The following is a 12,398-nucleotide window of genomic DNA, read 5'->3' on the forward strand; positions in this document are numbered from 1 at the left end:
ATTTGTCATACTTTAGCAACCAAGAAAGCATACAGTAACTACACCTCTCTGTTCTCACCACCCACATCTCACTCGCACGAGCAAAGATGATTCAAATCTTTGCGTGGACCACTTAAAAATCAGCTTTCAGTGGTCTGACAAAACCAGCGTACACACATTAGAAATGGGTCAGAAGTTTTTTCTGTTATTGTCTTTTTTTATCTGTAGTATTTAAATAAAAAAAATACAGAGGCTTCTCAAACAGGATTTTTAGCTTGCTGACAGTGCGCTGAACTGCCAGCGTGCTAAAATCCTCTCTGAGAAGTTACGTCTCAAAATTCATCCTCTTTAAAGCACCACCGCTGCACCCATCAAAGCACCGCTTTTGTAACGGATTCGCAGCATTCGACAATACAATTCTAGGCAATTATGAATGTTTTAGGAAGACGTGTCAAGTTAAAAATAGTTTAACTTTTAAAAACACCTTGAGACCCTTGTGTTTTGTTTCATTCTGTTGAGCTCCTTTTAAAGGCAAGAATGCATGCTGTGTGAACATCTTTTCAGCATCTGATCAGGGTCTGGCGGACGTTTTAAAATTGGGCTGAATATAAAACCGTTTCGCACATCCCTAACACGCATATCTATTTATGTGTTCCTGAGCGCCGCATGATGTGCAGAGACAGATGTTGCAGATGAACCCTAAAGCAAAGATGGTTTTAGAGCTGGAGTGACAAATTGATGGGGGATGGGCAGGTAAAAAACTATCTCAAGGGCAACTCCATCACATCCGCTTCGACTGTCAGCACCGATCCTCGTCTGATGAATTTTCCTTAGCGAACAGCACTCTAGATTTTCAAGAAGGTTACTTTTGACTCTAATCTCTCCTGAAACCCCCGTTTCACCACTTTCTCTTCAAATTTGTGGGGGAAAAGTCCTTTCATATTGCTCAGCTCAAGCCGTCTACTATGTGATCTCCATCTGAGATTCATCTAAGACTAAAAAAAATGAGACATAAAAAATGAGTGAACCATGATGATTGTTTGCTCACCCTCACCAATGAGCGCTTGGTATAATATCTGTTGTATATGAGTACCAGGAACATTAGTGGAATTAGTTTGGAGGGCTGTAACAAACACTACCCTGCTTGATTGAAATCATTTCCCTTATGACAGGAAATGAAATTCAATAGTCATCGACAGGCTAAAGATAGAAACATATGCCTCCTGTTTATCCTGATTCCTGCTGTAGACATCTGTAATGTGGTTAAGATCATTTTAAAGTGAAGCGTAATCAAATATGGACAGAGAGATAAAAAACGTGTTGAGACAAATTTGTCTGACATTCAGTAGAGCAGCATTTTGAGTCCAGGTTTAGAATTTATTACCACCGGCACTGATGACTTTCCACACTGGCACATATCCAGTGACCAGAGCTCAGGTGATTGAAAGTGTCCCTCATAAATCAACTTAGCTTCTCAGTGCAAAATACAATTGATTGACCATATAAAGCTATATACACTGTATGCAACTATATACGTATATGCCGTATGGGGGTACTTTCTGAATTTGAAGATCAGGTTAAATGTTATGTTCAAAACCTATTTTGTTTTCTGGGAAGCGTTTAGCTATCACCTGTAGCCTCTGAAGGGCGGTACTAAATGAACAAAAATATGATATTTAGTCAAAATAAAAAAAAATATACTCATTTCCAATCTGTTCAAATGTTTTCACCCCCGGCTCTTAATGCATGGATCTCAAAAGCAGTCGTTGTAGCATTGTTGAAAAGGGTTTAAAGGGTTTTTCTGAAGAGCAGCAGGCAGTTTAAGTGTTCAGAACAAACAAGGAACTCATAAACTATCATTAAACAAATAAACACAGCCGTGGATCATTCAGGTAACAACACAGTAGTAAAGAACATGGGGGGGGGTAAACTTTTGAACAGTGTCGATTTTATAAATTCTTTCTAAATTATTTTCTCTTGTGGACTTTATGTAAATGTGTTTTGTGTTGAATATCTTAGTCAGGTCAGTACTAAAACGATAGCATGCATTTTGTGTGATCCCTCTTATTCTGTTAAAATAACATTTTGAAGATTCTGAAAGGGGATGTAAACCTTTAATCTCAACTGTGTGTGTAAACTGCTATTATCCAGAAAAGTTTTGAATATAAGCAACCTACACTTACGCCTTGTTTACACTAGGTGGGTGGCTGGGTGGGTGGATGGCCAGTTAGGTAGGTTCATGGATGAATGGATTGATATGGACTGATAGGTGGAATGGCTTGCGCTCTCTTTTATTAACCATTATTCCTTTATAAGCTCAATATATAATGTTCCAGTAAGTTTTGTACATTAACACTGACCCTGAGTCACACAAATTCACGCAGCTTCAGGCAGTTCATGCACAACCTTATTCTCAGGCAGTTTTGTGCTTTAAACAAGAAAACATACAAGACCTTCTGCAATCCGATCTGACTGTGTTTCTGCAGAAAACATAAATGCTGTTTGTCATTGTTCACGCTTCATCTCTGATACCTCAGGTGCATGAGCCTGTCTTCTTTATCACTTCAAATACTGTTTTTTTTCTCTAAATTCAGAACGTGTGTGAAATATAATTATATGATGATGTTGTTTCGCAGATCTCCTTTTAACTGCTATAAATCACATTATGTCCAGCCGTCTGTAAACAACCACTGTTCTGAATTATTCATTGACAATGAACATAGATAAAACTATTTGTTAGAAGTATGAATATCATCTGAGACGTAAATGTCTTGTTTTGATGTCAGGAGTTTATTAACTGTTTTCCAGACTGCGCTTTATTAATATTCCTTAGGCATTCTGCTTAATGCTCTGTTCTTAACACCAAACCCAAAGTATTAAATTTATGCAATTTAATTCAGATGAAATCTATTAAAATGTTGTTATTAAAATGCCTATTTCAGCCTTACGCATGCTTATGTGATTGCAATGTGGTAATGTGTTTTCTAATTTGACAAGGTTCTAGATAGAGATTTTATACCGATTGTGTGATATACCAAGGTTTGAGAGCATTTTAATAACTTTTAATAAAATTACTATAAAAAAAAAACTGAATATCAATTTTTTTATACTGAGATATATAAACTGTTCAAACGTTTGGGGTAAGTAAGATTTTTATAATACATTTATAATAATGTCAAATATTTCTATTCCCGTTCCTAAATTCTAATCCTACAAATATATGTATACACACATAATATTATAATCATATTTTTAAAACTTTTCTTCTTTCTTTTAGCTTTATCGTGGCATTAGAATAAGATTCAGCAGTGACACATGGGATTCTAGATCATTCTCATCTTACATTCTGAGCATTCTGTGATCGTCTGCCTAATGCTTATGAGAAGGGCCTCCTTATCACAGTTTTGCACATTTAACAGACAGCTACTCTGCAATATTTTACAGTGCAGCCTTACTGTATGTTTCTAGATGTCTTTTGTCTGTGTATCCCTGTAGTACACTCACTGGAGCTTGTGTAAAGGATCATTACTGCTGCACACACAGCCGGGCTGACGGGCATAAACAAAGTCTACCTGACAGTACTGAACTTTAAGTTGAGTTTAGAGCTCTGCGCTTCAAGCATGAACCAGTCGCTATATTCCTACATCTGTCTGAACACACTTCCGTGTCTAATCTGCTACTGTACAGGGTCTCTGCTCTCAGTAAAAGCGGAGACCAAAAAAACAAAAACAACATTTTTATATTTATAGATTTTTAGCATGCTTTTTATGAGGGAGTATCCAAAAAAACGAAACAAAATAAGAATGCATTTAGCTGAGCGTCTCTTACCTGTGGGTGTAGGAAGACTTGGCGTCTCCCCCAGTACCAAGCGAACTCTCTTAGCGTGTGTTTTGCCCTGGTAGTGTGACTGAGCCACAATGGCAGATGTGAAAAACATGTTGCAGAGCGTGCAGCATTTGTTTCTGTCCACTTCATTCTCTGCACTGTCCTAAAACAGATAGATAAACAGAACATATAGTCATATTATAGTTTTTCTGTAAGGTAGAACATCTTGTTAAAGGGTTGCTCCACCCCAAAATGAAAATTTTGTCATTAATCACTTTATACCCATGCTGTTCCAAACCCTTAAAATGTTTTTTTTTTTCTTCGCAAAACAATTTAAGATACTTTAGATGACTGTCCCATTGGTTGAGAAAAGTATGAAATCATTGTTAGAATACACCATCTGCCAGCAGTGGTTCAGCAGTAACATTATGAAGTGATGAGAATACTTTTTGTATGGAAAGAAAATAAAAATAATGAATCAACGTTTTGGCACATTAATGTACAGTAATTGTATACGGTATGTGCGTCCAGCGGATCCTCTCCAGAACGACATTATAATCATTGAAGTAAGTCGTTATTTTTGTTTTCTTCCCATACAAAAAGTATTCTCATGTAGCTTCATAACGTTACGGTTGACTGTTTGCAGATGGAGAAATCTGACAATGTTTTTCATACTTTTCTCGTCCCTTGACAGTCCAAATTGCATGGCAGTCAAAGAGACAGTCACAAGCCTCCCAGTTTTCATCCAAAATATCTTAAATTGTGTTTAAGACAAATAAAGCTTTTAAGGGTTTGGAATAACACAGGGGTAAGTGCATAATGACAAAATGTTCTTTTTGGGGTGGAATAAGCCTTTAACGTATTTGAAGCATTTACGAAAAAATATCACAAATGTAAGTTATATTGAAAGGTTTTGGCTACTGATGGTCTAAAGTAATAAATAATGAGCATAAAGTTTAATCTGCATGTCTTATCTCTTGCGTAAGTGATTAAACCATTTGTAGTTAATACGTCAATAAGTAGGTAATTTAATTGTTACAGTCATATATATATATATATGTATATATACATGTTGATCAGATGTTAAATACATAAAAATTCTCACATGAAAATGCTATTCATCCTAAGGAGGCAGTCATGTGCTTAAATGCAACGTTCCAAACTTGTCATTGCATTTATTTCAGATGGACAGCAGGAAAACAAACACATAAAACATTCAGCCAGTGTTCTCTGGCCATCGAAAACTGATTAGATGTGCTTCAGATTCCAGAATCTAACAGCCAGAAGATATTTTGAATATTCATATGTCAGTAAAAACGCACACAGACAAGCGTATGATTACGGCCACATTGTGTGTGCTGCGAGCTGATGCCAGTGGCTTGAACTGTCCTTCTCGTCTCTGGAGACTGGACTGTGGATTACAGGGCCGCTATCAATTCTAGCACAGACGGGGCCCTTGGCATTCTCCCAACCCCCCCGCTCTGAGTCAGGTCCTGATCCTGTGCAGCAGGAAAGAGGTCAGTTTTAAGTAAACCAGGCGAAAAGAGAAGCCAAGAACTGTCCCGGTTCACTGACCTGCCTTTACAATCTAGTTTATCATCTCCTATAAGCACATCAAAATCAGCTACTGGAATAAACACACAAAAAAGCAGCTTTAAATCAGTGGACCCCAGACAGGTATATGGAGGTTGCACAAAGAACTTTTACATAAAGATTTTGCACCGTTAGACCTATAACCGCACAATCTTTAAAATACAATTATTAGATCTGTTTAAAGCTGCAAATGAATATTGTATATAAATGAATATTAGGAATAGTAATAATAATAAATGTTGTTGTTATAGCAGTATCTGTAATGCATAAATGTACAATATTTTATCGATGTTTCTATTTAAGAAATCTCAAGAGGCTCGGTTCCAGCAAGAAAAAATCAATAGCTGCTGAGTGCAATTACAGTCAGAATCTCAGTGAAGAGAGTGGAAAAACCTTAAGAAGTGACTGAATGATTCCTTTTGTAAAAATGAATGTGATGTAGTGCGCGTGAGAGAGATCTTTACAGATTGATATCAGAGGAAATGAGAACCCTGAGAGCATGAAGGAAGCTGCATGGAGGGGGAATCTAAAACACGTGGTGTTTAAGAAGATTAAGATCATTTTTTATGTTTAAGATTTAAGAGCGTTTCATAAAAGATAATATATTGTGTCAGGTTACTTTGAGGCTTTTTTGTTTATGCTTTAATATACCAAATACGGAATCATATACATTAGCGTTAAAAATATTATGGTCTGCATTTTATTTTAAAGAAATGAATAGAGACACGTATAATGTTATAAAAGATTCCTATTTCAATTAAATGCTGTTTGTTTCAACATTTTATTAGTTCAAAAATAATAAAAATAAGCAGTTCAACATTGACAATAATTAGAAATGAGCAGCAAACCAGCATATTAGAGACTGAACACTGGATTAAAGACTGTTCAAATTTCAGGGTCACACTTAATTCCAGACATTCTAACTATAAGAAACTTTGTAACTAATTCTTTTTCATTTTCAACTACATGTCTGCTAACACAGAGTAGACTTTAGTGTAGGTTTAGGGTTGAGTAGAAACTTGCAAAGTTTCTGATGGTCAGTATGTTGTGTGTCGTGGACCCATCAAAATAAAGTCTTAGAAGTTATTAAGCAGATAGTCTACTAATACTTTAATGACTGCTTGTCGACAAATAGTTGCAAAATTACTTACTGTTAGTAAAATGTTTCAAGTGCAAAACAAAGAGTTAACATTCAGATTTGCATCACAGGAAAAAAAAAAGCATTTTAAATGTACTAAAATATAAAACACAGAAAAAAAGCATTGCCTAACAATTTTACTCAGCCTCACAATTTTAATAACAATGCTCTAAAATGTAATGAATGTAAATGGATGATGTTAAGTTGTAAAAAGATCAAAAAGCACCATAAACTTGGCCTGGTGTGCTATTTTTCAAGTCAACTGAAACGATTCAATAGTACTGTGTCAGAAATACATCAAAATGTTAAAGCAGGAGTGCATTCAGGTAAACTAGGACACTTTTTACCATTCAGATGACTGGGATGAAATGTCCTAATTAAGCTCAAGTCACCTGCTCTGCTTTTGTACGTGCAAAACATTTTAACAATGAAGAAAATGACTAAATGCACCTTTAGCACTGTGCTAAACTTTCCATAAAAGAAAACGAAAGAAGCTGCGAAGCAAAAAAAAAAAACCCAAAACAAAACACACCATCCAGTTTGGAAAAACATAAGGGTGAGCAAATGATGACAGATTTTTCATTTTTGGGTGAACTATTGTTGTTGATCCCGCAAATAGCGTCTGCTCTATACGAATCAGACGTTTAAAAATAAATCTGCCATATTTTCATTCCAGAGTAGAGAAAAAGTTTGGCTCAAGCATGTTGTGTCAGACATTTCCCCACTCTTAGGCCAGGTTTGTATCTCCGCGTTCCGCTCAACCATCACCGCTGACATTTCTGCACTTAAAAAAAGGTGCGAACTCACGAGGGACGCTTCATCAGCAAAATGTCTGTAAAACAGCAGTCATGGAAAATCTGAGATGCGCTTCCACTGGAAGGTGTGATGGTCCGTTTCCCTTTCTGTATCCCTTCTCTTTCTCTCTCCCTTTTCTCGGCTCTGTCTCTTTGTGGATATTCTGTCAAATGAATATCCAGACAGCTCTCTCTGTCACGCTCCCTCAGGGGCAGCCGTCTCGTTGACTTTCGGTGCCCGTGATAAAATCTTTATTGGTATTGACAGCTCTGTTCCTCCTCACCTTGTTCAGTGAGTTTGAAAACCTGGACAGCGCTCTTGACAGGATGTTGAAGCAGCTTATGCCTGACCACCACAGAGGCTCTGCCACAGCTCTTTAACCTCTCAATTGTAGCATAAATGGAGACTTTTGCCAAATGTTTAGATTTTTCTCTTGAGAGGTACAGGAGCCAAAATAAAATGTTCTGATCGATATCTTTGACTGATTTTCTAGTAGTAACACAAAATATACTACAATTCCTAAGTTTTCAGAACGAAGCATATTATGCTCACCAAGAGCATTTATTTGGTCAAAATGCAGTCAAAAAAGTAATGGCAAAGCTGAATTTTCAGCATCGTTACTCCATTGACTTCAATGATCCTTTTAGAAATCATTATAATATGCTGATGCATATTTTCAGGATTCTTTAATGGCTCCCACTTTATATTAAGTCGCCCTAATACCTGTGTACTTTCTACGTATTCTACAATTGTGCAATTTTTATATTCATTTTTTTTGTACTCTTTTATCTACACCAGGTTTCAGGTTTCGTGTAGCTCAGCTGGTAGCGTTGTGTTATACAATTATGTGTAATCACGTGATCAAAATGAATATGTACCGTAAGTCACGATTTCTGTATGGGGTAGGTTTAGGGGTGGGGTTACGTGTGATCATTCGTACGAAAGTCCACAGGTTGCATTCAAATAAACATGCATTTTGATTAGTATGTATGCAATTATTATGTAACTATGTAAAAACCCACTGAACGGTATGTGTAAGTACAAATGTGTAACAGGACTAACAGCACTTTTTTGTAAAGAACGTTTTAAGTAAACAATTTATATAATCATCTCTGATGTTACACAGCAGCAGCCGGTAAGTTTGGTAAATTGTGGTCCATAATGTTACGCTTTATATTAAGCGGAGAATTCCTGAACTGTTACCATGTAAGTACACTGTTATTACAGTGGTGCACACACTCCAGATCCAACTCCTCCCACTTTACTTATCCCAAAACCTACCCAATCTCCATCCCCTGGATCAAACCTTATTCTGATTACTCTTATACATATGATCGTTACAAATGTAGTTTGTTACACAAGTACTTAGTGAAGTGAAAAACATGCTGTTACCAATGTCTTGTTACACATTTGTACTGACACACACCATTTAGTGGGTTGTTACATGCCTGTAGTTACAAAGGTATTACTGCTATAGATACTATGCATCAATGTGTACTTACACTTTGGTTACATACTACACACAAACACACACAAAGTTACAACATAAGTACACAGAAATTAGGGCCACTTAATTTGGGACCAAATATACTAAATAAATGTATTCTTTTACTTACTAAAACAAGCCTTTGTTTCTCAGGAAAATATTTTTAGATATAAATGTTTAGACAGTAAAAACATTCTTAATATTTAATGAATTGGTCTGTTTCATTATTTATCGTATTTAAAAGGAAAACTTTTTTGAGCTATGCATATTAACTTAACAGCTCTATACTGACTGCGTGGCAACAAATGTCCCGTTAGTTTCTATTTTTTATTTCTCAAAGGGATTTTAGGAGAAGCATCTGAGACTGTAGACACTTTAAAGAAACAACTGTGGTCCTCTGAGCTCTGAGAGAACAACCGCTGAGCAATACAGTGCTCCTCTGGGTCCTGTCCTACAATATAATTATATAAACCCAAACCCCTCAGCTCCATAAAACAATACCTTTAATGTTTCAGTGTAGTTAAAGTTGATGTATAAGACCTTGCAATGACAAACACAGGCTTAGCTGTGCTTTGCTTTCGCATTCATTACAGTAAAATCAGCATTTCAAGGTGAGTCCAGCCATATATGAGTGATCTCCTTTCAGTACATGCTGCTTGCACCTGCATTCAAAAGTACTATATATCTCAGCAAAAATATAGACTTGCCTGCTCGCAGTACAATAAGGACAATAACTATAAAAATAACAATAAGGGTATGCAGTAGTTCATTCCACACCGCACCACAGCCATAATAATAAAGGCACAATATTGCTGGAATTCATTTATTAAATGTGAAATAATTCAAATGATTTTTTATGTATTTTGTTACACTTAAAAATGTGTTTTATATATATATATATATATATATATATATATATATATATATATATATATATATATATATATATATTCAAAATAAAATATAAATATTTTGTAACTATACTGTTTGAAAGAAATGTATACTTTTATCAAACAAGAATATTTTAATATTCTTTTAATATGAATATTTATTTAATAAAAAGTGATAGTAAAGACGTATATTGTTAGAAACGATTCCTATTTTGAATACATGCTTTTATGTAACTTTTTATTATTAAAAATATCAAGCAGCACAACACTGATGATAAATCAGCATATCAGGATGATTTCTGAAGGATCATATATGACATCCGAAGACCGGAGTAATGGCTGATTAAAATTCATAGTGCACTTCAAAAGGTACACTTTTAGATTAAAAAACGTACAATTTAAGTACTAATATGTACCTATAAGATACCAAAATGGACACTTTAGGTACAAACTTTTTCGAAAGGTACCGCCACATTGGTACTATTTTTCAGAGAGTGTATATTAAAATATAAAAGTTACTTTAAATTATAATAATATTTCACAATGTTACTATTTCTCTGTATTTGTGATCATATAAATGTGACACTAATGAGCATTAGAGACTTCTTTATAAAAAAAAAAAAATATAGTAATAAAAAAACATACATAATCTTTAAACTTTTGATTGGCAGAGCATGCATTGGCAGGTGTCATGAACTGAATTGTGCCGAATGCGCTGTCATGTTACGGCAGAAGCGGTGTATACTGGCACATTTGAGTGAAATGTGAACCTGTTCTCACTGCACTCTGTCACACAGGAGCAGACTCTCTTTTACACGTCTGGGTCAAAGCGATCGTCTCAGAGCTGTGGCTGTTTCTCTCTCTCTGTGTGTGTGTGTGTGTGTGTGTTAGGGGACCAGAGTGTTCCCTGTCACCTCCCTGCTGAAAAGAAACAGACAAATAAGTTCAAACTTCATGGCCTAGTTCTGTTTCGCTGTGCCTGTGACCTGATTCTGGTGAGCTGGCCACTGAGCGTGTGTGTTCTGACGGCTGTTTGCTGGAGAGGTGAGTGTGTAGAGCTCTGAGCTCTCAGACGTGTTTTCCCATCACAACGCCGCTCCGCTCATGTAAAACAGGCCGTTTGCAGCTCGCTGTCACAGCTCAGGCTGCGCTTATTACTGTACACGTGTGTGTGCATTCATTACGATGTGTGTTTTAGTGCTTCTCTGCGCATTGCATGCAGCTCATTGCAGCCCAGGCACTAGTACCTCATTGCTAGTGCTTGGGCTTTATAGTTTTAAAAGCAATTATAGTTTTGTTTGCTTGTTTGTTTTTTAAGACTTTAGAGCTATTCAGCAAGAATGCATAATATTATTTCAGATGGTAAGAAAAAAAAAATCTAAGGAATGTTCTTTTGAACATTTAATTCGTCGAAGGATCCTGAAAAAAAGCATAATTTTCCACAAAAACATAGTTTTTAACATTTTTCATTTAAAAAATGTTTCTTGAGCATCAAATCAGGATATTAGAATGATTTCTGCAGAATCATGTGACCACGAAGACTTGAGAATAAATAGTACAACAGAAAAAGTTTCATTATATTTCAGAATATTAAAATGTTACTATATTAATGAACTATTTTTATTGAATAAATGCAGCCCTGGTGAGCATAATAGACTTCTGTCAGTAACATTCATAAAATCTAACAGACCCCGAACCTTTGAATAGTAGTGTATATCAGTAGATACTGGATTTAATTGTGCATTCTTGTTTCCTTTCTTTTTACATTTTCTGTCATTATAAATAATATATATTAAACAAACTTTAGCAAAACCTCAAATGATTGTATACTGTGCATCATATATCTTTGTTTATATTGACTAGTCAGGATACTGAAATAAAATAAAATAAAAATAAATGTTGCTTTTGCGCTGTCTGGTTGAAATGATGGTCCCTCGAAACAAAATCATGCTTTTAGAGAAAATGCTTAGATTATCAGGATAGAGTTGTTTTAGTTATATCTCCCGTCTCTAACTGTATGCGCCCTTGAAAACCATAATCAGAATAAAAACAAGATTAAACTCTTTTAGGAACCCATCGGGGCTGCGGTGGTTCCAATAGGGGAGTGAATCTGTTTGAGTTCGATATTTTAGTTGCCAAAAGCCCGCTTTTCGGTATTTCTTTGATTTTCAGGCATGCGTGTTGAATTATGGCACCCTCTCAATGGTTTTCAGTTCCACGGGGTTGGCGCACATGGATTACTACTACGATTATGATCCCAGAACCAGGGCAAACATTTTCCTCACACCTCTAGAGGGGACAAGCCGAGTGTAATCCAATAAATAACACTGAAAATCGAAGCAGTCAGCAACATCTAAAATAAACCACCAAACACAGGTGAGAAAGAACAGCGCTGAATAAAACTGAATTCCTGCTTGATTAAACACAATTTTTTTTTTTGTCGAAGAGTATGAATTCCGGTCGAATTCATATTTCCCCCCTCGGTTTTTCATTCAAACTTGTCATCTTCGTCCTCGCCGGTGACTTGTCACCTACGCATTTGTCTGCGTACATTTACATATGACCTATTTTAGGTTTGATAATGAAAGCGAAGCGAGTGTGTGAGCATGTGTGAGCGAAGGTGCCGGTGTGTGAAGCTGCGAATATGCGTGAGCATGTGTGCGATGCTCCGGCAGTGTCTGGTCCTGTTCTG

General features: G+C 36.1%; 1 protein-coding gene across 1 annotated transcript in view; it reads right to left on the reverse strand.

Moving 5' to 3' along the window:
- zgc:171482 (zinc finger protein) overlaps nucleotides 1-12,398 on the reverse strand; it is a 64,648-nt gene that overhangs the window by 20,410 nt on the left and 31,840 nt on the right. Inside the window, 1 exon segment of the mRNA XM_043254556.1 lies at nucleotides 3,808-3,967. Coding sequence (XP_043110491.1) covers nucleotides 3,808-3,967 — 160 coding nt within the window.

This window comes from Puntigrus tetrazona, chromosome 13 (genome assembly GCF_018831695.1).
Source record: "Puntigrus tetrazona isolate hp1 chromosome 13, ASM1883169v1, whole genome shotgun sequence".
Classification (NCBI taxonomy): Eukaryota; Metazoa; Chordata; class Actinopteri; order Cypriniformes; family Cyprinidae; genus Puntigrus; species Puntigrus tetrazona.